Consider the following 26,835-nt stretch of genomic DNA (forward strand, 5'->3'; position numbering starts at 1 on the left):
CATGATACTGTTGACAGCCGCACGCTTATGCAGCATCCACTGTCAAAGCGGTTTTCTTAAAGGAGTCCTGCACCTGTACCCCCCGCTTCGTTCACCAGCTAGGTGAACTACGTGAACAGACTCTTAAAGTTCTGTTTTCTAGTAGCCATAACTTTTTCTATAAAGTTTTCCTCTTCAAGCAGTGTTTCCTAGTAGCCATTGCAGCAAGTAGATCTATGTGTGGAATACTTCTACGGTTGGTAACTTCTTTTCGGTCTGCTGTAGTTTAAAGTTTTCACCTTTCCCAATCGGTTTTTTCTTATTGGTTTTGCCTTCTAGCCAGTAGGTGTAAAAGTTTTTCATTGTTTCTAACCCGCTATATCTCGAAGGATCAAGGAAATGAGAATGTCTATTTCTCTTCTCGCTGAGAGGGCAGTTCCACAGCGTATTACAACATCTTCCACAACTTCAGAAGCGGGCTCTATTCTTACTACAGATATTTTTGGTGCTCTCGGTGCACATTGGTAAGTTGGCAACTTAGTCCTAGTTTCATTTTATTTTGCTCATTGGGATACACTACATGTTAGTTGTCGCCAGGTGGCCTATGCAGCATGAACATTTCTCTGCAGTTTTCATAGGGTCCCTCCCTTCAGATTACTGCTTTGGTACTTCCCATCAGTCCAATCCTGGTCCGGTCCGGAGGGACGCTAAGGAAGGAGAAATTAGATCTTACCTGCTAATTTGCTTTCCTTTAGTCCCTCCGGACCGGACCAGGCCCCTCCCATGTTCTCTCTACTCTTTAGCTTCTTTTATTAAGTAGGAAGTGTATTCATTCCTTTACGTTTTGTGGAACAATACTATATATATACAGAACTTTACGTGGTCTATACCACTTCTCTGGTGGTTGCTGGTGAGCTCAATTGCTGGAATCTATCTATAAAACCTTAAATACGCCATACCACTTCTCTGGTGAGAGTTGTGGCTGAGCTCAGTTGCTGGAATATCTATAAAACCTTAAATATGATTTACCACTTTTCTGGTGAGAGTTGTGGCTGAGCTCAGTTGCTGGAATATCTATAAAACCTTAAATATGATTTACCACTTTTCTGGTGAGAGTTGCTGGTAAGCTCAGTTGATGGAATATATATAAAATCTTAAGTGGGCCATACCACTTCTCTGGTGAGAGTTGCTGGTGAGCTATAAGACAAGTGAGCCATACCACTTCTCTGGTGTGAGTTGCTGGTGAGCTATATTATACATGAGCCATACCACTTCTCTGGGGAGAGTTGCTGGTGAGCTGTAAGACAAGTGAGCCATACCACTTCTCTGGTGAGAGTTGCTGGTGAGCTATAAGACAAGTGAGCCATACCACTTCTCTGGTGTGAGTTGCTGGTGAGCTATTTTACATGTGAGCCGTATCGCTTCTCTGGTGAGAGTTGCTGGTGAGCTATAGTACAAGTGAGCCGTATCGCTTCTCTGGTGAGAGTTGCTGGTGAGCTCTGATACTTGGCATTGCCGAGTGCTTTGTGGCTGCTAGGATTCCATACGGCACAGAAGGTCTTTCTTTCTTTCCTGCTTTGTTATTCAAATACTGAGGCTAAGGTCACATGGCCAGGGCTCCTATTGGCTCTCTAGAGTCAGAGTTTTTTCTCAGTCTCCACCTGCTGGTAGGCGAGCACAACCCATCAGTCCAATCCTGGTCCGGTCCAGAGGGACTAAAGGAAAGCAAATTAGCAGGTAAGATCTAATTTATCCTTTGTGAATTATAAACAACAGTTGCACAGTATATTATTCCTTTTTTTATAGTTTAATAAGATTTAAATATAAAACAAGTTATCTTTGTTGAAAAGATTTAAATGTAAAATTGAGGCTTCTTCAGATGAGGACGGAGCCCACGGGGACAGCAGAATCTGCGGGGATGGAGACAGAGCCTGCGGGGATAGGGTGAGGATGGGGACAAAACCTTAAGGGATGGGGACAGAGACAGAATCTCTGGGGGTGGAGTGGGTGGAGGTGGAACCCATGGGGACAAATTTTGTCCCCGTATAATGGTATCAGCTGGTCCTTCCCACTCCCCCCGGGTTAGTTAAAGCTCATCTCTTGGCCAGTTCTTTAGGGCTGTATGTCACAGAGCACTCCTGTTGGGAAACCCCAGAATCAAGTTCCCCTGTCTTCTTGGCACTACACTTAGGTAAATTGGCAATTAACTTCTTATTTTAGTGTGATTTTCACCAGTTTCATTATAAAAAATATCTAAAGACTAAGTTGGGAAGGGGAAATGAAAGATTGGGTGAGGTATTGTCTGAAATGAAGCACTTTGGGGGCAATTGGTGTGGCCAAAGCACACCAATGCTGTGTGCAGTGCAAAGTCTTTAACGCCATCTGCACTCCCAAAATGACATAGAATACTAGCGGAAACCTGAATTGATGCGCCAAAATGTAGATGTGACAGTTTACAACGGTAGGTGCAAATGGGTGGGCCTACGCTTGCCATGCAAAGTGCGTAACATAGTGCAGGTAAGTTGAAGACACGCCTGTAATGCACCCATGTTCCACCCATGTATATGCTGCCCAAACATTTACGTGCTGTAGAACTAGGTGTGACCTTATGGAATACTAGTAAAAAAGGCCCATTTCTGACACAAATGAAACGGGCGCTAGCAAGGTTTTCCTTGGAGAGAGTGTGTGTGAGAGAGAGAGAGAGAGTGAATGTGCGAGTGTGTGACAGAGAGAGAGAGACTGGGTGTGAGTGTGTCTGTGAGAGAGAGAGAGTGTGTGTGTGAGCATGAGTGTGTGCCAGGGCCCCCCTCCCTCCCGCCCTCTGAGTTTCAGGGTCGTCCCCCCTCCCTCCCTCCCTCCGAGTTCCAGGGTTGTTGTCCCCCCCTCCCTCCCTCTGAGTTCCAGGGTCATCCCCTCCCCCACGCCCTGCCTCCCTCTGAGTTTCAGGGTCCCCTCCCTCCCCTGCATTATGCTGTCTCCCCTGCATTCATCCATATGCAGGCAACGTTCTCTGTGCCCTGCCCCCTCCATCCATCCATGTGCAGCATCTCTCCCCTGCCCCCTCCACCTCCCTCCGAGTTCCAGTGTCCCCCTCCCTCCCTCCCATTTCCAGGGTCCCCCCTCCCTCTGTCCCTCCATCCCTCCCTCCCAGTTCCAGGGTCCTATGGAACTGGGAGGGAGGGGGAACAGAGAACGTTGTAGGAGTGACGTCAACAGGTGGTTACAATCCCAGTGACACACATTGGAACATTGGAGGAGAACGTTGGAGGAGTGATGTCAGCAGGTGGTTACAATCCCAGTGAGACACATTGGAATGTTGGAGGAGCAAATTATTATATTAGATTGCCTAGTGCTCATAAGTGCATAACTGCTAATTTTGGTGCCTCTGACATGTACGTGTTGGTGCCAAGTTATCAAATTGCCCTGATTTGTGGTTTCATAACATGTCTTTTTCCTTCCCACCCACCCCCCATAGATGGTCAAATTACAGGAGATTTTCAAGACCTTTTATCTGGGCAAGCACAGCGGTAGAAAACTTCAATGGCAATCAACGCTAGGACACTGTGTATTAAAAGCAGAGTTTAAAGAGGCAAGTTTCACCTGAATTTCTGATTTTGATACATCTGTATTTCTAGTGAAATTCTTTCATGGTATACTGTATGAATAATGGAGTAAGCAATATATTACTAGATTTGAAACTGAAGGCAGCAGAGTTGTTTGTATGACAATTGCTATGGAAGCAAATGAGTAGCATACAAACTCGTTTTATAAAACTTGCAACTGTGAAGCAGGCAGAAAAGATAATATGGTGTAGTTGAGCCATTATCTTTGCCCCCATTGTTGTCTTTGCTTTTTACATCCTGTTGCATCGTAGCAATTTATTAATTTTTAATTTAATTTTGCATGTAGCAAACTACTTGCAAATGTCACTAAAGCATCTAATGTACAAATCCTTTTCATAAATGGGGCTTTGTGTGAAAATGTGCAAAACACCAAAAATGTTTTGCATTTGTGTTTGCCATTGACATTTGTAGAAAAAATATTGCACGTGAAGGAACTGCATCACTTAACATAATGTCTTTATGATAGCTTGCCAACCAAGTAAACTCTCTATCTCCATTAGAGTAGAAAAGTTGGTCAAGTTATCCTGGTTGAAAATAGCTGTGTAAAACTAATTTACCCACATATAAAAGCCACCAAGAATAACTACTATCCTATATAATAAAACTCACCCTCAACGTTCTGAGGACACTGACGTCAGTGTCACTTCCTTCGGGTTCGAAGGGTTCGTGGTGGTGAAGCCACTGAAATCACTTTCTCTGGGCCCCGCCCTCGCATCAAACGTGATGACGTCAAGGGCGGAGCAATGGCATCACAGAGGGAGGGCGGAGCAAGGGCATCAGTGGCTTCACGACTCAGGAGATGAAGGTGGCGTGCGTTGACGAGGTGCGGAGCAATAGCGGTCAGTGGCTTCACAACGCCGAAGGGGTGGGTGGGGGGGGGGGTTCAGGAGGAAAACCTTGCCAGCACCAGTTTCATTTGCTCCAGAAACGGGCATGTTTTACTAGTTTTCTAATATTGAGAGTGTGTGCTGGGAGCCTTCAATATTTCAATGCTTGAACAACATTGAATAATAAGCCGTTCTCAGGGCCAGACCAATGATTATCGCCCTGTTTGGGCAGTTCATTTATGCTCACTGAACAACAGCTCTCACCAGCTTGACTTGTATAGTAATCAGTGTGAAAGTGAATCTGAATCAATATAAGACAATCGGCTATGAATAAAAATGAAGTTATGGTTCTGTTCTGTTCTCTAGGATTTATAGGCCACTAAATCCCAATAGTCCAAAGCGGTGATACAAAATTTCAACATCATAATAAAAAATAATACAATAAAAACTAATCAAACTCTACTTAAGAACAAAATGTTTCTGAAAGGTTATAAAAGGAAAAAAAAAAAAAAAGAGTATTGTTTTAACACATGCAGAAAGTTTGTTCCATATCAGAACAATCTGATAAAAGAACTGTCAAAAACTTTATCAAAGTTCAAAATGTCCTTTTCATTCCAAGCATATTATAAGAATGGAACTTTAAACACAAAGTAGAGCTTTCACATCGGATCAGATTACTTGATGAATGCAATGTGAAAGCTGTACTTTGCGTTTAAAGTTCCATTCTTATATAATAAATTTGGATAAGTGGCGTAGCTACGGGTGGGCCTTGGTAGGCACAGGCGCTCCCAATCTTAGCTCAGGCCCACCCAGCTGCAGTACCACACTGCTCTCTTCCCCCCTTTCCTTCACATCATCCCGGCATCTGCACTCCGGTCTGTGAACCCCTTCCCTCCCCAGTATCCTCTGCGCCTGCAGCTGTTCGTTCTCATTGCTTGCGCCGACCCCGCGGGCTTCCATCTGCCACGTTCCGCCAGACAGTCCGCAATGACATCATTAGGGCGGGACATAGCAATGACATCAGCAAGGGTGGGAGATGGCAGATGGAAGCCTGCAGGGCCGGCGCAAGCAGCGAGAATGAATCGCTGCAGGTGCCAAGAATGCCTGTACCAACATCAGGAAGAGACAGAGTTCAGAGACAGGAGCGCAGATGTCGGGGCGCTGCAGAGGAAAGGGAGAGGATGTTGGGTAGGTGAGGAAAAAAAACTTACGTTCTTAAAAAAAATATCTCCAGGAAAGGTGGTGTGTGGTTGAGGAGGGAGGGGGCACGTGCATGTGGAAGGACCCATCCAAAATACAGAGTCTGACTATGCCTCTGGTTTGGATTGAAGAGGATATCTTGAACTTTGATAATATGTTACTATGTAACATTTTTGTATTATAAGACTAGTTTTAACACTTTTGGACTATTTGTGAGAAACCTCTTTTTTTGCTATTGTGTTCATTATTGGCTTCTCTACATCCTACAATTTTTGGTACTCATTTTCTGTGTCCTTGAAACGTTCAAATCCCGATTTTTGTAAAGGCAGAATAGGGACATCCAACACTGCAGTAGTCCAAATAGCAAGGGGGTGTGTTCTGGGTGGACTAGGGAGGGCCTGAAATCTAGTTATCCAATAGTGATTACTGATGGTGAAGAAATATCCATGTCTAAAAAGAAGAATGTCCTTATTTAGACCTGTTTCAGGAATGTCCAGGTTACAGAAAGGTACTCTGAGCAGCTGTCCACTGGAGGGATTAAACATAACAATTGTTTAATCCCACAATGGTTGCTGTCCCCCTCCCTCTCCCCTGAAAATGAAACTGGAACCGAGGATACCAGGCTCCGACAGCTTTGGGTATTATGGGCATTCTTAACGGAGCAGGAAGCAGTCCTGAGGAACAGACTAATGGTTAGTGCAGTGGACTGTAAACCAAGGAACCCAGATTCAAATCCTACTTCAGCTTCATTTTATTTTATTTTTTTAATTGTGAGCTCTCCAGAAATTTAAAAAAAAAAAAACCTACTGTACCTGAATGTACACCACTCCAATAGCCTTCAGGCTTGCAGGTGGCTTATATATTTACTGTTTCTGGAGGGCTCACAATTAAAAAAAAAAAAAAAGTTGAAGTGGGATTTGAACCGGGGTCCTGTGGTTTGCAGCCCACTGCACTAACCACTAAGCTGACCCTTTCCAAGAATGCTTCTATACAGACATCCGTGTCCCTTGTTTTCCCTGTTCAAAACTTGGATGTTTGTTTGTAAAATGGATGTTCATGTTGGATATTTCCAGCACGTGGACGTCCATCGTGCATATTTCGAACAGTCTGTATCCTATTCAAAAATACATGCGAGATGGATGGCCATTTGGGACGTTCTGACTTAGGCATTCTTTTGAAAATGCCCCTCTGTCAGAGAATCGCTGAAGAACTGCTGAGAATGACAGAGAGGTCCAACAGAGCACTCCATTTCGGAGAGTGTTTTCTCAGGAACCACCATCCACTATTTTGCAGAACCAATAACACACTAAACTTCAATTCTGGGCACATAGAAATCATAGTCTGTGCGGTCATTCTTAGTCATTGTTCTCCCAGCAGGTTATTCCTACTTATTACTTCTACTACTATTTAGCATTTTTATAGCGCTTCAAGGCGTACGCAGCGCTGCACAAACATAGAAGAAAGACAGTCCCTGCTCAAAGAGCTTACAATCTAATAGACAAAAATAAAGTAATCAAATCAATTAATGTGTACAGGAAGGAGGAGAGGAGGGTAGGTGGAGGCGAGTGGTTACGAGTCAAAAGCAATGTTAAAGAGGTGGGCTTTCAGTCTAGATTTAAAGGTGGCCAAGGACAAAGTTGTTTTTTTTTTAATAAATTTTCTATATGCCATACCCCTATCTCTCAACTTCTTGTAGGAACTTCAGGTCAAGTTCCGCAGCATAAGTTAAAATAAATTAGCAGGGTATCCTCCACCCCCAAGATTTTTCTTCATATCTGTGTAAATTTAAATGCAACTTTTATTGAAAGTAGATGTTTAGTTTTTCAAAAATAACATTGTAAACTAGAAAGTTCTCAACTGACCAAGTAGAAGTTACTTTCTGGAATATTGCCTGCACAACAGCTGTGTGAATCCAGAAAATATATTGGAGGGTGCCCTGAAATCTCTTAGAAATTAGGTGTAGATGAGATACCAAATACAAAATTGTGGGTGTGTATCCTTGGAATATGCATTTTCCCAAAATATGCTAATTGTCATGAGCCCTGTTGGCCTTCTTGACATGTCTTAAATGTTGGTGTGGATAGAATGCAAAAACAAAATTGGATTAGAAAAAAAAACCCTTGTTAGAATAATCATGTCCTGAAAATTTGGTATGGATTAGATTGGAAATAAAAATGCTGTTAGGTAGGGTCATTACATTATACATGGACACCAGCCTTTCTTCAAAATGGGCTAGAAGTAAAGCTAGCCGACCTATTTGTCTGAAATTAATTTTCTTCAATTTATGTTCTTTATTGCAGTCCCTTTTTTTCTTCCCTGTCCTCCTTTTTCTTTCTACATTTAACCTATGCTCCTTCCCACAGGTACTTCTCCCCTCCCTCGCCTTCATCAGGCTCTTCTCTGCCCTCGTTAGCTCCATGCTGGATTTCTCCTCTTCCCTTCTAATTGGCTTTAACTATGCCATATGTTGAGAGACAGACAAAAAGGAATCCAAGAAGATGGTTAGAGCCATCTTGTTCCTGTACAAAGAACATTTTGTGAGATTCAAGAATTTTTCTCCCAACAGGGCAAGAAGGAGCTACAGGTCTCTCTATTCCAGACACTGGTGCTGCTTATGTTTAATGAAGGAGAAGAGTTCAGTTTAGAAGAGATAAAACAGGCTACAGGAATAGGTTTGTATAAAAAGCGCCTCTTGACATATTTTTATTTTATCCCAGACTGGAATGCTAACACGTTGATTTGTTCTGCAGAGGATGGAGAGTTACGAAGAACACTCCAGTCTTTAGCTTGTGGCAAAGCTCGAGTCCTCAGTAAAAGTCCCAAAGGGAAAGATGTGGAAGATGGGGACAAGTTTACTTGCAACGATGACTTCAGGCACAAGCTCTTCAGGATAAAGATAAATCAGATCCAAATGAAAGAAACGGTATTTGGTTTGGCTTGTAGTTTTGAATGTTTTTCTGTACTAGACAGTATAGTAATTAGTGTGCGTCAGTCATCTGATTTAGTTCAGGAGTTGCATTAAACTGCCTATGCCAGGCTGAGTGACATGTCTGAACTCCAGGTAGCAAGGGGTCACCACGGTCTACTTGAGCAGTACCTGATGGACAACCAGAGCTTGCTTCTGTTCTCCTGTCTGGAGTCTTAACAGCAAACTGAAACCAGCTAAGGGTAGGCAGTAAGTATAGAGTAACATCCCAAATTCCTGTACAGTTAAACTACCTATGTCCCATGCTTGCAGCCACCTCTGGGATGGATGGCCTGACAGTGCATATTTAATGCAAGAGCTATTCCTGTAGCTTGGGGAACAAATATTTTCTGACATGTTCAGTTGAATGACGTGACTTAATGCTTTTTACCATCCTTGGTAGGAAAGATGTTAACCTGCATCACAGGTTTGATCCTGGCTGGGATCTCATTGCTCTGATTACTAGAAAAGGCCACCTAAAGCAAGTTGGAATAACTAGTCAATCCAGAGACTTGCGAGTTATGGCCATCTACCAGGAGGTGGAGATAGAAGCCAGAGCTATGCCATATAGCCTCCTGTGCAGCAGCCTGATTTCCTGTATTCTCTCTGTCTCACCAGGTGGATAGACGTATCCTTTGGAGCTTGCTCCTGGCCTGTCCCTTAGTTGCAGTCGTCGAGCCTGGGGGTTTTGGAGAGTGTCGTGACTGATCTCCTTGGTACACCTGGTGGCACCAGAACCCTCCCCACCCGCCTCCCCTATATCCTTGCTCTCCTTTAGTGTTTTGACATTTAATTATTTCCCTGATGTGGAAAATCTGTCTCTTCAAGAGGTTTTGCCAAAAAGAAGTCAGACACTTCAAAGGAGCAAGCAATGCTGTCATTTGCTGTTTGGGTGAACTGAGTGAGCCAATGACTTAGCTTGAAAGGTCCTCACTGTAAGTGCCTTTTAATTTCTCAGTGCCTCTTAAGTAATTTTTGCTGCCCTTACTGAATCGACAGTGTTCCTTATATGGGAGCCGATGAGCAGCATCTGATGTGTGCCACATGTTCTTGCGCCTGTTCCATCCCCCGCTCACTGATCTTTGGCATGCAGCCATCTCCAGCCTCAACAGCAGGAACACTGAGCTTTTGGTGGGCTACGCAGTCCCTGCGACCCATGCAACTACCATTTTTGAAGCGCCCGCACGCCGTGCTTCATCGGGACTGTTAGCTGCTTCCACTGCTGCTGCAGCAGTTTCCCCCGTGGCTGGCTCTCAAGGGGATGAATTGCCAGTTTTGAGGAGGAGGGGTCCAGATTTGGCAGATACTCCATTCTCCTTTGGAGTTTGTGCTGTTAAATGCACAAGGCCTTTTTGCTGAAGCGTCCTCTGGCTGCCCAGCTCCCCTGGTGGGCTTGGCTGAGCAACAGTCCGAAAGGGCACACTTGAAGGTTCAGAGAGAAGTTAATGAGGTTTCTTTAGCTTCAGACCATGGGTTCAGTGTTCCCCTCTCTGGTGCCTCCTGCCATTATCTTTTGGACCCTTTGGAGGAGGGGGTGCTTCCCTCCAAGGATAGGATGACACAGGGGCTGCCTTGATCACGGAGGCTTTGGAGGTATTAAATATTTCTTCCCTTGAACCCTTCAGCTCGGAGGCTACCTCACACCCCATGATGTTGAGCACCAAGAAGCTGCATAAAACCTTTTCTGTATTTGCAACAGTGCGAATTCTTATTTCTGTGCAGTGGTATACCCCTGATGCTGGCTTTGAGAGTGGCCAGGGCCATGGCCAGCTGTACCCTCTCCTTTCAGGGTAATTGCAGTCCTTACGGCTACCAGTAACCAAGAAGTCTTTGCTGCATATGGAAGGTGGAACAGCTCTCAGAGATGTTTAGGATAGGAAATTGGAGTTCTCTCTTAAATTGCCATTTGAGGTAGCTGCCTTATGTTTGCAGGCCACAGTGTGCGTTTCCTATCCTTGGCAGTGATGGCGAGGTGGTGACTTTGGTTTAGGCATTGGGCTGCGGATGCAGCCTCTAAATCCAGGCTGGAACTTCTGCGCTTTCATGGGAAATTCCTTTTGGGAGGAGATTGTGAGACGATTGAAATCCTCCAGATCTTTAACAAAGGCCATCGTTTTGCTGGAGGACAAATGTAAGACGCTATTCAGGGCCTCTCGGCACAGAACAGTTTCAAGAGGCTAAGCGGTATAGGCTGGGAAAATCAGGATCCTTTGAAAGGCCCTGCTTCCAGCAAAGGCAACGGTCCTTTTGGGGTGATGGATGTCCCCCAGCCGCCGCCGCCTCCTAGGCTGCTCCAGCTGCCCGTGCCTCTGTGATGGGTGCATGTCCATTCCTCAGAATTCCACATAAGAGGGTGGCTGGGTGTCTTTCTCGGGGAATGGGCCAAAGTTACAACAGACCAGTGGGTCAAGTTGGAATTTGCTCGTCCGCTCACAGATTTTTATATGGAGGCCCCATACAAGGTGCCTGGCAAAGTGCTGGAGGTAAGTCCATTCTGAGTGACCTATTGCGATTGGGAGCCATGCAGGCGATGCTGATCTCAGAAGAAGGACAAGGGCATTCTATTTATTTTGTGGTTCTGAAGAAGGACAGCTCCTTCCGCCTTGTTCTAGATCTCAAGCACCTCAACAAAGCCCTAAGGTCCGGCACTTTAGAATGGAAACCTTGCGCTCTGTTATTGTGTATGTTTGGTCCGGAGAGTTTCTTACTTTCTGAATTTCAAGAAGATGTATTTCCACATTCCAGTTTGGCTTCCCCATCAGCGTTTCCTTAGCTTCTCGGTGCTCTGGAGACACTTGCAGTTCTGGGTGATGCCATGTGGAGGCAGATGCACTAAAGCTAAATGAGCCTTTAATGACTCTCCAACGAGGAAAATTTGATCCGTTGCATGCATCAAAGGGCTTTTACCGAGGAAGCCAGCAGCTAACGAAAACGGAATGGAGATGAGCAATTAGTGTGAAAACCCCATTGAAACGACATGCACTAACCTTTTCCGATTGCCTTTACGCAGGAAAAAGGCAGGAAAACTAACGAGAGGTCTGGACCTCTCGTTAGGACAGCTCTGTGCCAGGAAAAAGTGTTAAGTGAAAAAATAAACAAACTTTGAGCCAATCCCAGCGCATTAGCAGAGCTAAAAGCGCTGTGATTGGTCCAAAGGACCTCAGAAAACACATAAAAAAATAAAAATAAAAAAAGGATCGGGAGGGGGCAAGGGCGCTCATCAGGAGCGTCCTGTACGGACGGCCTTGCCCCCCCCCCCCCGCTGCTCCCCACTTTCCGCCGCTCCCCCCACCCCGAAAAAGCAAACTTCTAGAAGCCCCTGCCCCCCTCCCTTCCTCACTACTCTCTCACCTCAGCTCCGCCTCCCGACATCCTCCGTCCGTGCCCCGCCCCCTTTTGGGGTCGCCGCCGCCATTCCCCTCCTCCATCGGGCCCCCCTTCCTCTTACCGGGCCCGTGCAGCGCCTCTCTCCTCTGTCCGAAGGCGCTGCACGGGCAAGAAGAAAGCTGAATCAGCTGATGCCTGCCTTCGCCTAGCTTCAATAGAGCGTCTTTCTCCTCCTGGGCCCGCCCCTGTCTGACGTCAGTAACCTACGTAGGTTACTGACGTCAGACAGGGGCGGGCGCAGCAGGAGAAAGACGCGCCATCGCGAAGGCAGGCATCAGCTGATTCAGCTTTCTTCTTGCCCGTGCAGCGCCTTCGGACAGAGGAGAGAGGCGCTGCACGGGCCCGGTAAGAGGAAGGGGGGCCCGATGGAGGAGGGGAATGGCGGCGGCGACCCCAAAAGGGGGCGGGGCACGGACGGAGGATGTTGGGAGGCGGAGCTGAGGTGAGAGAGTAGTGAGGAAGGGAGGGGGGCAGGGGCTTCTAGAAGTTTGCTTTTTCGGGGTGGGGGGAGCGGCGGAAAGTGGGGAGCAGCGGGGGGGGGGGCAAGGGGGCAAGGCCGTCCGTACAGGACGCTCCTGATGAGCGCCCTTGCCCCCTCCCGACCCTTTTTTTTTATTTTTGTTTTTATTTGGGAGCCATGTGCTTGCGATTTGACTGTGTTTTGACTGTTTGTGGCATGCGCAGAGCAGCTAACATAACGCTTGGCTGCTCTGCGCATGATTTGGGGGCCGATTAACGATGTGTATTGTGATTCTTTGATACATTGTACGTTTCACTACCGATCTCAGCATGTGTGACTTTTTTTTTTTGTGCATTTTTCGTTATTTTAAAATCGTTAGGGACTTTAACGATTTAGATTTTTTTACGTTTGGTTGCTGCATCTGCCTCTTGGACTTTTGACAGCCCCCAAAACCTTTTCCAAGGTGATGATGATAGCCACAGCCTTTCTTCATCGGGTGGCCATCCAGGTCCATCCTTACCTGGACAATTAGCTCATCAGCGCATCTTCGCAACAGAAGAGTGTGTGGGCCATGTCCAGAGTGGTCGGCTTCCTTCAGCCGTTCAGTTGGGTGATCAACTTTGACAAAAGCCATCTGACCCCCAACTCAGTCTCTCGAGTACTAGATGGATGTCAGAATTGCAGGCCTTTTAGTGCCAGGATCTGTTCCTTTGCTTTACTGAAGCGGGGGTCATGATCAGGGCGGTTCCTTCTTGCCAAAGGTGGTCTCCGCTTTCCATTTAAATTGGCTGTGTCTCTGCCTGCCTTTCGCTAGGAAATTACCTGGTGGAGTTCCGTCGCCTTCAGTGCTTGAACATTTGCAGAATCCTTATCAAGTACGTGGAGGTAACCAATGAGTTCAGATGGAGCAAAGTGATAACGTTCTCTATAGAACTAGCAACACATTACGGAAACAAATAAGGATACACAGAAATGAAAGGCTGGTAGAAAGGGAGAGAAATGTATTCACTGCATATTCATTTATTTAAATTGCTTATATGCTGTCATAGTTACCTGATGCTAGTGTCTGCCTTGGAGGTCAGCATCCAAGAAAAAGATATAGGTGGTGGTGTAGATAATATGCTGAAATCTTCTACCCAGTGTGCAGTGGCGGCCAAAAAAGCAAACAGGATACTAGGAATTATTAGAAAAGGGATGGTAAATAAGACCGAGCATACTATAATGCATCTGTATCGCTCCATGGTGCAACCTCACCTTGAATATTGCATTCAGTTCTGGTTGCCGTATCTCAAAAAAGATATAGCAGAATTAGAAAAAGTTCAAAGAAGAGCGACCAAAATGATAAAGGGAATGGAACTCCTCTCATATGAGGAAAGGCTAAAGAGGTTAGGGCTCTTCAGCTTGGAAAAGAGATGGCTGAGGGGGGATATGATTGAGATCTACAAAATCCTGAGGGGTGTGGAACAAGTACAAGTGAATCAATTTTTTGTATTCTTTCAAAAAGTTCAAAGACTAGGGGACACTCAATGAAGTTACATGGAAATACTTTTAAAACAAATAGGAGGACATGTTTTTCACTCAACGAGTAGTTAAGCTCTGGAACTCTTTGCCAGAGGATGTACTAACAGTGGTTAGCATATCTGGGTTTAAAAAAGGTTTGGACAAGTTCCTGGAGGAAATGTCCATAGTCTGCTATTGAGACAGACATGGAGAAGCCATTGCTTGCCCTTGGATTGGTGGCATGGAATGTTGCTACTAATTGGGTTTCTGCCAGGTACTTGTGACTTGGATTGGCCACTGTAGGATGCAGGATACTGAGCTAGATGGACCATTGGTCTGACCTAATATGGCTATTCTTATGTACTTATTGTGCCATCTTTATGTTCTGTTTGTGGGTGGCAAGAAGGGTGACCAAGCTTCTAAGTCTGCCATTGCGAGGTGGCTGAAAGAGGCCATTTCCTCAGTGCATTTGTTTGCGGGCAGATCATCTCCGTTGGATCTTAAAGCTCATTCCACCAGAACATTTCCTCTGCAGAGTCAGTCTATCTCTGTTGATAAGTTTTCAAGATTGGTGACTTGGGTCTCTGCACGCACCTTTTCTGAAACATTTCAGATTGGACTTGTTGACCCGCATTGATTCAGCCTTCGGGTCCTCAGACCTTGCGGCAGGGATCACCAGGTCCTTTTCTGAAGCATTTCAGATTGGACTTGTTGACCCGCAGTGATTCGGCCTTCGGGTCCTCGGTCCTTGTGGCAGGGATCACCAGGTCCCATCCTACTTGAGGGCTGCTTTGTTACATTCCGCAAGTCTCTGGATTGATCTGTGGGATGACATCAAAGGAAAAATTAGTTCTTACCTGTTAATTTTCTTTCCATTGGCTCCAACAGATGAATCCAGAGGCCCACCCAGATTATTGGGATTGGCAACTCTTGTCCCTTCAGCCTGTGTATACGAGTTGTTGCTCTTTGGAATTCTTAGCTGAGTTTGTTTCAGACACCGTTTACATTAAAAAAAAAAATTGGCACTGTGGGGGAGGGTAAGGTGGTTCCTGTGAATCCGTCTTTTTGGAGGCAGGAGATTTCCGCATTCTTTGTTCTATCTTTACTGCTTTATCGAAAATAATTGAAATAAGGCTGCTGCACAGGAGGCTATATGGTAGAGCTCTGACGTTCTATCACCACCTGCTGCTAGATGCACATAATCCGCAAGTATCTGGGTTGATATGTTGGGACTAATGGAAAGAAAATTATCAGGTAAGAACTCGTTTTTCCTTATGTTGCAGAAATGGCACCACTGGGTGTTAACCAAAGGACAACTACCCCCCCCCCCCCCCCCCCCCCCCAGTCCCATAACATATAGAGCAGTCTGAAGTTTTTCTATATTTGAAGAATGTTGACTGCAGGTTTTCAAATTTTATTCATTATGAATGTTATGTTGCACTTAACCAGGTGGAAGAGCAAACTAGCACTACAGAGCGAGTATTCCAAGACAGACAATATCAGATTGATGCAGCAATAGTACGAATTATGAAGATGAGGAAGACCCTTAGTCACAATCTTCTTGTGTCAGAAGTTTACAACCAGCTTAAATTCCCAGTAAAGGTGGGTTGTTTTTTTTTTTCCTGATGCCTTAGGAATTAACTGTCTTTTTAGGTTAATAAAAGTATATTTATGTGGAGGATTTACACCTTTTTAGGTCTAGTTTTATCATAAAGCCTAGGCTCCTCAGTGGTAGACTGTGCTGGTGTAAGATAGCTCACAGATTACAGGCATAAGTGGCAGAGCAAGGGACAGTGGAGACCAGAGATCAAGTGACATTGGTGGTAGCACAGTAGGCAGGAACATTTGGCACACTGAGTGCAATTTTTTTTTTTTTAAACCCTGGCCCTGATTCAGTTTCTCTGCTTTTTGATGATGCCTTGACTGTTAAATCATCACCGAAGATTCTAGGTGTAATCCTGGATAATTCTTTTGATCTTCAGATAAACAGTTTATATAAAAAGATTTTCTTTACTCATATATATTTTAAAGCCATTAGAGCCTATTTGATGAGAAAAGCTTTGCTATTTTAACTCAGCAAGTAATTCTACCACAGTTAGATTATTGCAATGCTGTTTATGCTGGATTATCAACTAACAATTACAAGAAGCTCCAATTTTTTTTTAAATATCTTAACAATAGCATAATGTAAAGCACCGTACTAATACAAATAATGGCTACGTTGTCAAGAACAACCCAAACGACAATAAGAAAAAGAAACAAAAAAAGGGGAAAGAACATCAAAGTGACATCAGATTAACCAGCAAAATAAAGACCCTCTCCTTTGGTCTAAACAAGAGCCAACGGCATGTTTTGTAATAAGGACTCCCATACAACGACACCCCATCCTCCCTTCCCCACCCCTGCACCCCACAGGCTCCACCATACAACACTAAAAGGAGAAGTGTTGGCCAGACTTAAATTCAAACTTACACAATTTTCTCATGTTAATCTATTTGTCTCCTTACACTGGCTCGTGCCTGCATGGAGTTCAAATTATGTGTTTTTATATTTAAAATTTTGTATGGCTTTGCTCCTATACATCAAACTTACAAACTTTTCTCATGTTAATCTATTTGTCTCCTTACACTGGCTCATGCCTGCATGGAGTTCAAATTATGTGGTTTTATATTTAAAATTTTGTATGGCTTTGCTCCTATACATCTTAGCCATGTCATATTTTTGAATCCGAAATGATCTACTTATAGATCCTGTGAGTAATTTATTGAATTTTCCTTCCTTCAAATGTGTGTCTGTGAAACAAATTTTGGAGTTCTCTTTTCTCTTTCAAGCAGTACAGGTTTGGAACAGTTTTACCACCACATGTAAAATTCCAAACATCCTAAACACTTTTTAGGAAGCTTTGGAAAATGCATCTTTTTGGAAAATATTTGCAAGGGTCATTAATTTCTTATTCATAACCCTCTTAATGTAACTTTATTTGTATGTAAACCGTGTTGGACCAATATTTGGGGATTAAGCGGGTTAGAAGCAACCAGATTAGATTAAAATCAATTTAGCTTTCCCAGTGGCACATGATAAATAACATCAGAATTCTGTAAAAATATAGAATAGGAACATTTGGATTAAAAAGATCCAGTTACATAAATGAGGTAAAAGAAGAAATTTCAAAGGTGGATCTAAATTTCTTTGCTTTTTATAGACTCATTTCAAGACAATGCAGTTGAAAATAACTGCATAGAATCTACATGGGCAGAGAATTCAGAATAAAATCATTTGATTTGAATATATCCTAAGTGTCTTACTGCAGAAAGTAAACTTAACTATTCCTTTCTCTCGTACCCAAAATGAGACAATTTCTAGTAGAATGCGATCAAGTGTTACTTACATGGTTTTTCTGTAAATGAAAGTTTAGATTGTGCTACTATTAAAAAAAAAAATTTTTTAATCTATATGGGTGGAATATGGGTCTTTGTTGCATTAGTCTCAGAGTACATTATTTTAGTATTTAGCTCACGCCTTTCCAGTGGGTAGTTGAAGACTTGTTATATTCAGCAGAAGAGGATTATATGGCTCTCAAAGAAATTTGAAGATATTTTACCATGTTAGTTAATGTACTTTGTGCATGTGGTTGGCAGTATGATCAGGTGTGGGTGCATGTGTGGAGCATGCGTAACAGACATACTGAAACTCACAATAGCCTGGATATGGCAGTGTAAATATTTATTTAATTAGTATTCGGTCTGCAGTCATACAGCTGAAAGTAAACATGACCAAGACTAAGCTTATCTTTCCCCCTAAACTCGCCTCTCCTCTTCCCCCATTCTCCGTCTCTGTGGATTTGCTCTCATCCTCCCGCTCTCATCAGCTCATAACCCTGGGCTCATATTTGATCTCTCTCTCTCTCTCTCTCTCCATCTCTCTCCATCTTCAACAAACTGCTAAAACTTGTCATTTCTTTCTCTGTAATATCACCAAAATCCATCCTGAGCACACTACCAAAACACTTATCCACACTCTTATTGCCTCTTGCGTAGACTATTTCAACTTGCTTCTCACAGGTCTTCCACTAAGCCATCTCCCCTTCAATCAGTTCAAAATTCTGCTGCACAACTTATATTCCGCCGGTGTCACTATGCTCATAATAGCCCTCTCCTCAAGTTACTTCATTGGCTCCCTAACCGTTTCCACATACAGTTCAAACTCCTCTTATTGACTTACAAGTGCATTCACTTTGCAGCTACTCAGTACCTCTCCTCTCCTTACACTCCTCCCCAGGAACTCTGTTCATTGGGTAAATCTCTTTTATCTGTACCCTTCTTCTTTACTGCCAACTCTGTTCCTTTTATCTTGCTGCACCAAATGCCTGGAATAGACGTCCTGAGTCGGTACATCAAGCACCATCTCTGGCCGTCTTTAAATCTAGGCTAAAAGCCCACCAATTTGAATAATCCTGAATGTCAACAATTAATCTTTCTACAGATATGTATTTTAATTGAAAGGCTTTTTTATTTACCGCCAAGATAACTGCAGAAATTGTCTTACTCATTTTTTCTTTTGAAGAGTATATAGTGCTATATATAGCTCTAGTAAAAGTCTCCTCCTCTGCCCCCAGGAGGCATTTTCTGTACAGCTTTACTTCTTTACTACTAATCATTTATGTAGCACTACTAGATGTACGCAGCACTGTACACATTATATGCAGGTACGTTCTCTGTCCCTAGAGAGCTAAGTTTTTGTACCTGGGGCAATGGAAGGCTAAGTGACTTGCCTAAGGTTACAAGGAGCTGCAGTAGGAATCTAACCTAGGTTGCCAGGATCAAAGCCTGCTGTACTGACCATTAGGCTACTCCTCCACTTCTTTGCCAGTGTTATACTTTTTCTAAAATTATTTGTGCCCAGCTGAGATGTTCCTTGGAGTTGTCCTTTTGGAAACATTTTTGTGGGAGGGTATGATTAATATGTATTAAAAAAAAAAAAAATAAAGCCTCAAGTATGTGGTGTTTCCATATTTGTAACAATCCCGTACCGGAATTGGCGAATGCCTTCACGGTATTATGTAAGCCACATTGAGCCTGCAAATATGTGGGAGAATGTGGGATACAAATGTAACAAATAAATAAAAATATTGCTTTAAAGATGTGAAAAAGCACCAGGCATGCCACAACAAACACGGATGTTTTTGTCTGGTCCAGAAAGCCAAAACCCAACCACTTTGAGGTCTGATTGGCATAGCAGTTGAAGAAATAAACACACTTCAATCTCTCGCATGGTTTCTCAAAGCACTGTCACTTGACCCTCCAACTAGCCCCAACAAGGTGATAGTTTCTTTAAACTAGGATAAAATGCATCATTAGAAAACCCAGTCAGACTGAAAATTCAGGCTTAGACCTAACCCAGTGGCATTATATGTGAATATTGCTATTTGGAGTAGTGGGTATTATGCTTAATGTTGTGCATTTAATCCACTAAGGCAGGTGTTCTCATCCCAATCCTCTGGCTTGGTGTGTCCCATCAGGTTTTCAGGATACCCATAATAAATATGCATGAGATCAATTCACACACAATGGAGGCAGTGCGTGCACATTTCTCAAGCACTATCATTGTGGATATCATAAAAACCAGAGTGGCTTGGTGTGTCCCGAGGACTGGGTTGAGAAGCACTGCACTAAGATGATGGCAGTGTGAGATGGTGATCAAACATATTTGTTGCTGGTAGCAAAAGCAGAATACTAGTGCATTGACTGTTGGTATTGTTTTCCAGCCTGCTGACCTTAAGAAGAGAATAGAATCCTTAATTGACAGAGACTACATGGAAAGAGACAAAGAAAATCCAAACCAGTACAACTATGTTGCATAAAAATGTTGGCCTTTGTTTGCTGAGCACTTGGTGTCATATTGAATTGCCAGTGGATAAACTAGCCTGTTGATCCCATTAATTGACTTCTTTTATACCACCGATAACAGACTGAATGAAAGCTGTAATCGCGTGAACTTTTCAGTGGTTCCATGCCCATTTAAAGAGTACTATTTACATTTAGAAAGAATGCTGTTGAACTCTTTGCATGTTTAGTATGACGCGCAGAAAGCAATCAAAAAAAATACCATGCCCACCATTTCATTTGTCTCCACGAAGATGTCCTCCAAATATGGCAAATTCTGCTAATTTTCTTTTCTTTTTCTTTTTTTTTCACACCACAGTTAGACTGCAAATGTTTAACTTTTGCCAGAATGGCATTTTTAAAATAAAAAAGCTTAAACTGCATGCAACTGTTTACTGTGCCGAATGTTTGGCTGTATTAAAGCAAATGGAAGATCTTGTTCTTGTCCAACTTTGGTACCTTCCTCTGGAAAAATCCGAAGAGTTGGCGTCGGTGATGATGCTGGAGTAGCACAAAATGCACATTCTGAGATATATATATAATATGAAAAAAGCAAGAGCCTAAGTTCCAAGACAAATATTTGTAATAAGGGCTTTTACAGAATATGCTTACATAAGAAATAATTTAATTGTATAGACTGTCTTCTTTCCAACTTCAAGGTGAAGATTGTATCTTGAATGACTTGAACTGATACTTCAAATTTAAGTATTTAGCTTTGTATGCTTGACAAAATTTCAGTTTAAGTAAATTGATCAAAACAGACAGGTTTTAACCAAGCAAATAAAACATTTCTGTTACAATGCTCTTCTCCCACCCTCCTGCTGAGTTCCGTCCCACATTGCCCTAAGAGTCAACAAGAAGCAACCTGAAATAGAGCATGCATGCTGTCTGATCTGCAAATCTGCTGTGCAAATCTTGAAAGAACACTACATCATCAAAACTCATAGCTATGGTGGAGCTTTGTTTTTCAGATGTCTGTTTGACATAAAGCTGTTTAAACTCTTACTGTTTGGAATGTGTTAGGACATCTTTGATTTCTTTATTTAAGGACCTATCTCGAGATGGGCTCTGGGAAACCTTAAAGAGCCTTCAAATAAGTTATCTCTGTACCACCGCAGCAAATGTACATGTGATTGACTTGCCTTAATACCCTTTTCACAAGGGGCATAGTTGAATAATATTTTTTGAGCCAGCTATCTTATTTCAGGCTTATATTATGAGGTCAGCATTGTCAGAGTGAATACTAGGGAGTTAAATTCTAATTTTAAGCTGTTTGGCAAGAAATCTCTGGGAATAAGCAAAATTTAGCAAACATTGTACACTGTAGGTTTAACTAAGTCTTGGTGGTGTATGATAGGCATAAAATTAATATTAGGTTTTATGGACTTTTAAGGTGGGAGTTTTCTTAAAGATGTTCACTAAACCAATATGGAGGACCTGAATCTTGCCATCACACTTTTCCTTTTCATATGCATTCCATGGATTCCATGTTGAGGGCTAGCTGAAAAATTCACAGGTGCCAATGGTATTTGTGTTTTAGATACAATGAAAAAATAACATTCTTGTGCAAACTTGAAATCCTGAACCAGTCTTCTAGCTAAATGGCAATGACTAGGCAGTTTTTTTTCTAGTCCTACAAGTAGAAAAAATGATGACAAAGGTGGTCCCTCTTCTTTTTATACATGAAACTACATGGTCTCAGTTCTTCCCTACATACCAGTAAAATTCCTTGATTGTAACCTGTAACGGATACCACACCTCATAAACCTATTATAGGAGCTGGCACAATTCCTGGGTGGTAGATGTCACCCTATTTATAAACTTCCTCCTCAGTTCAAGAATAGTTGTGTATTCATTATATTTTACCAAAACTGTAGCTCTCTTACTGTTGTCACCACATCCTTGGGTACTTCCCCTCTCTTCCAATGCTGTTTTCAAGATCTAGTCTCCCCAGGACTTTTGCCTCACAAACAAATGTAAATGGTTGGCCTCCTTGTAGTCCTTGTCTTGGTGTGAGGAAGGAGTAGAGGTGAGTGATATGATTTTGCTAACAAAAGATCCATAAGCCTGGCAGTTAAAGGGTCAGAGTTGAACTCACTTCTCTGCATCCCATAGTTTGGCCCAGAACCTGATTCATGTACCTCATATATATGTAGTGTTACCATTGTACTTGGGATTGCCCCAGGTACATTGGCAGTTTTCAGTGTCTCTGCCCCGAGCAATTTGAGCCCAGAATATCCTTTCATTTAGTCTCTCGCTACAATACTTGCCCATGATAGATCTGTTTTTCAGGATGTGTAGCGTGAGGTTTCATGAGAAGTAAGCCTTATATATTTGATATGCTAAAAAACAGAGGTGTTTACAGGTTCTTGAAAACCCCTACCCTAAGAACATAGAGCCTAGGAAATGTAAATGACTTGCTGTGTTAGAGTGAGTCCCAAAAAGAAATGAATTGGATTCTGAATCTGCACAGCTGTGCTGTAACCATATGCTAGACTTACTAGCCGATCCAGTAATCTTTGTTGAAAGAATTTTTAATCATTTGTCCATGCACTTTTAAGCATGGATATTGCATGCAGTTTACAGCAACTGTGCATTTTTTTCTTATTTTAGAATTGCATCCTGTTATTTTTACACTAAGCCCATATGTGGCTGGCGTTATCTTGGATGAAAGTTACTTATTTATTGCTGCAATTGGTTTAAAAAGTGTTGAAAACATTGTTTTGCTAAAAGCTTCCACCAGGGTGCCAAAGTAAACCTAGTCAATTATAATCGGCAAAAAAAAATAGAAATGAGTAAATAATTTCAGAAGTTACAGGTTTTGTGGGTTCAAGGAGAGCCAGGAGTGGGAATTACATTTTGATCAGATTGCTGTGGATTACTTTATTACACTGTATCTTTTTTTTTTTTTTTTTTTTGTTTAAATATTTAACATTAACATCCATTTCCTTGATACTCAGTTTTAAATGTTTTATATGTGTGCCTTTGCCATGAACCTAAGCCCGATGTGCTGTAATTTAAGATCCAAATCTAGGAAGGTTTTCATTTGAGTTACACTAACAGAGTACAGCAGCATTCAAAAATGTAATATACTTTTTATAACAAGTCTTCTGAAACCCATCTGAAGTGGGAAACTAACAATCTTTTCACTTGGCTAATAGAATGTAAGAACTTGTGCTTGTTCACTGTATCAAAATGTTAGATAATGCGGATTCGCAAGAAAAGGATGTTACTGCATTGCATCCTTTTTAAAGACGTAAGGTGACATGTTTTTAATGTTTAACAAATATGGAATGGATACAGTGTCTTTCAAAGTTGGTAAATAATGTAAATACGTGTCCCCTTAAGAGTGAAAGAGTGTTAACTAGGTATTTTGTGTCCTTTAATAAATATTAAAACATTTTTTTGTGTTGCTAAACCTGTGTAATTTTTTAATATACCTAGGTAGGAAAAGTAGCAAATACTACTTTTATAAGAGGGTAATTTTGAAAAACTTATTTATTTATTGCATTTGTATCCCACATTTTCCTACCTATTTCCACGTCTGAGAATAATTCTCTTGAGTGTGCCTGTTTTTAGAAAAGGGGATAGGATTTGATATACCACCCAATGAGGCACCTATTTGGGGCCTATTCTATGAAAGAAAGTAGGAGCCTACTTTTCCTTTTTTTAGCATGTTAGCGTAGCAAGACAAATATGCATGTATATTTAGGTGTGACTACTTTGAATCAGCCATACAGTTGGCAGAAATGCTCGTGCCTAGATAGCTTAAAATTTTTTTTTTTAAACACAAGTAAATTATAGTATTTTCTGAGGACAAGCAGGATAAAGATATTCTTTCATTTGAATGATGTAATCTGACAAAACCTGTGCAGGAATGCTACCCAACATATCTTCTAGAAGCATTCAGCAGTGTCTTACTGCACATGTGCACTTCTTCCCTCCTGTCCCTGTCACACAGGACCAACTTGGTCTTTGTTCTTCTATGGATCAAGACAGACATTTTTCCTCTTCAGCTTGCATCTTATTTCTGTGACGTTTCTTTGTTTTTTCTTCCATAGTGTTGCAGTATGTAAGACCCATCATGTGGTGCCTTTTCACCTGGTAGTTTCTTCCTAGTTGGGTTATTCAGCACTTCTAAAGTTCCTTTTATTTTCTGTGGACCTAGGTCCTCGTAGGCCTCAGGCACCTTGCTGGGTGATTTTTGTTTAAAATCAAGACATTTGATTTCACTGCAGCTATTTTTCTGGACATGCCCCCAAAGGTTCTCAGTGGCTTTAAGAAGTGCACCCAGTGAAACAAGACCATGTCCCTCATGGACACACAACTGGTACCTGGAACCCAATCAGGATTCCTCTGGTAAACCCTCTGTAGATGTCAAGAAGAGGTATCAGAGGTTGAGATGAGCAACACAAAAGGATTTTGGGCACAGAGACATCCAGTCCATCAATATCGGCATCGGGAGTATCAGTCCCAATGGCTCTGAGAGCTGCATTGGACACTGAGGATACACTGACATTGAGAGCAGTCTCAGCCTTCCTCAATATTGAGCATCAGACACCATTAGGATTGGGCATCCTCCAATCCCACCCCTGAGAGTGGGATCAGTGTTTTCTCTCTAATTTTTACTGGCCCATATGCACATGAAGTCTTCAACCTTGACTCAGTGCGCAGTATAACCTATGTTTACAATCAAGAAAGCCAGCAAAACCTTTTTGTGTGCACAGTTGCTAGGCATGTGTGTGCCCTTTTTGGCCTGTGTGCATGCACTCATATGCACAGCTTAGAGCGAACCCTGGAGATGACTGTCTATCCCACTTGATTTGGAGACAGGATGAGCCTATGGATGAAATGTGGAACATCCTTCCGTTTCATAATCCTCCAAAGAGAGGCTGTGACAGTACCTATGCTCAGATGCTTTAAGCTAATATAGATGAAGAAGATGTGGGAGACTCCCCTCTCTGTACAGCAGATTAAGAAAAAGGTTGACGATGTATATAGCTGCTGACCCCCATTAAGAAACACACTATCAAGTCACTCTCCAGGCTCACACCCAGTTCTGCCTCCTCATCTAGGAGAGCTTTTAGCAGAAGGCAATGGAGATCCTGCTACTTGCACAGTCATAGGTACATTCCTGCACTTCCCAGTCAATGCAGGGACTTCACTCTCACCCCATGACAGCAGAGGGCCCAAAAGTCCCAGCTGGCTCCCCAGTCGGAACTAGGAATGAGGTCTTTTTACTGGGTCCAAGATAGTACAATATCAATTAATGTAACCGTCCTAGGCAGCCTACTGCTAGGAAGAATGCTGAAAAAAAAATTTTCCCCATGCAAGGTGGCTCTTTAAAACAGCAGCCTACTGGGTTCTAAAAATACTCCAGATGGGTTACAGTCTGTAATGGGAAAAGGCTCCCTACAAATTGCTCATTGAGAGCATCAGAATTTCACATTGGGAACTGCTCACAACATTCTGGTTGAACCTGTTCCACCAGGGGAAAGAGGGTAGGAGTTCTATGCCCAATACTTCCTGCTCACAAAAAAGATGGGGAATTTATAATTTATGCAGATTTTGATATACTGCCATTACAATATGAACTGATCACAGTAGTTTACAATAAAATAAAACATTAAACACAGAAAGGAATGCCAATTTAAAATAGGAAAGCGATCATTCACTGGAGAGGGAGGTGGGAACTGAATGAACCTGAAATTGCAGGAGCAGGTTAAGAGGGGCAAAAGGAAAAATTAAAAGGGTATGTTTGGGGGGGGGGGGGGGGGCAAAAGTCAACTAGAAAAATTTAGTCTTTACTAGCAACTTGAATTCGGAAAATGAGGTCTCATCTGATGAAAGGGAGATCATTCCAGAACTTGGGGGCAATAAAGAAAAGTAGTGGAGCGAGTGGATTTGTAATGGGCAAGTTGAAAAGGTATGGTGAGGTGATTTAGTGACAAGGGACCTGAGGGGATGGTGAGGAGTATAAGGTATAATCAAAGAAGAAAGAGTAGAGGAACCTAACTGAAGGGCCTTATGGGTGAGGCAAAGAATCTTGAAAGTAGAACAGAATGGACTTGGAAGCCAATGCAACGTAGGAGAGACGTGGTCGAATCTTCGGGCTTTATAAAGTAAATGAGATGTGAAATTTTGAAGTGATTGCAGTTTACAAAGAGAAGACTTACATGCAGTAGACCGTTATAATAGTCAAGTCGCGCAATTAAAAAAAAGCATGAATTAAGGGAATAAATGAAAGTTGAACTAACTGTGGATGGAACCATGCCTTTGTAGGGTCAATAACCCCTGTTTACAAACCTGAGCAACTTGGGAATCGAAAGACAATTGTGAATTGATGATGACACTAAAGGGCCCTCTTATTTATTTATTAAAATGTATTTACCGCCTTTTTGAAGGAATTCACTCAAGGTGGTGTACAGCAAGAATAAGCTAGGCATAAGCAATAGACAATTACAGCAGTAAAAATATTCAAATAACAATGCAAAGTATGGCATAGTATGCTACATTACAACTCACAACCAGCGGGTATAATAAGTCAATCATGAAACATTAAATGAGAACTAAGGAGGAGGGGACCTCAGACCAGTACCACCTTTTTAATCAATAAAGTGATCATTGTGTGGTAACAATTGCATAATCATTGATCCCCTACCATCCTCCTCCCTTAACAGTGTGTCTGTACTCTATAACGGTGCTGTACCAATAATAAATATCTCACACCACAGCTACTTAGCTTATTGCTTGTTGCTGCTCCGATCAGGGGCTCCCCAACAGTCCCGTTTCCCAGCTACTTAGCTTATTGCTTGTTGCTGCTCCGATCAGGGGCTCCCCAACAGTCCCGTTTCACCAACTAGGGCTTCATCAGGGGAAGAGCTCCCTGCAACGCCAGACTGTGGTGAGCACCAGGCAGGCCTGTAAAGCCTCATTTGATTTTGGAGGCTTTACAGGCCTGCCTGGTGCTCACCACAGTCTGGCGTTGCAGGGCGCTCTTCCCCTGATGAAG

General features: G+C 42.6%; 1 protein-coding gene across 1 annotated transcript in view; it reads left to right on the forward strand.

Moving 5' to 3' along the window:
- CUL4B (cullin 4B) overlaps positions 1-22,529 on the forward strand; it is a 117,516-nt gene extending 94,987 nt beyond the window's left edge. Inside the window, exons 17-21 of the mRNA XM_030210525.1 lie at positions 3,455-3,568; positions 8,196-8,301; positions 8,380-8,552; positions 15,391-15,543; positions 19,706-22,529. Of these exons, the coding sequence (XP_030066385.1) occupies positions 3,455-3,568; positions 8,196-8,301; positions 8,380-8,552; positions 15,391-15,543; positions 19,706-19,801 (642 nt within the window). The 3' untranslated portion in view covers positions 19,802-22,529. The remainder of the gene's footprint in view (positions 1-3,454; positions 3,569-8,195; positions 8,302-8,379; positions 8,553-15,390; positions 15,544-19,705) is intronic.
- The last annotated feature ends 4,306 nt before the right edge of the window (positions 22,530-26,835 follow it).

The sequence above is a fragment of the Microcaecilia unicolor genome, chromosome 7 (genome assembly GCF_901765095.1).
Source record: "Microcaecilia unicolor chromosome 7, aMicUni1.1, whole genome shotgun sequence".
Lineage (NCBI taxonomy): Eukaryota > Metazoa > Chordata > Amphibia > Gymnophiona > Siphonopidae > Microcaecilia > Microcaecilia unicolor.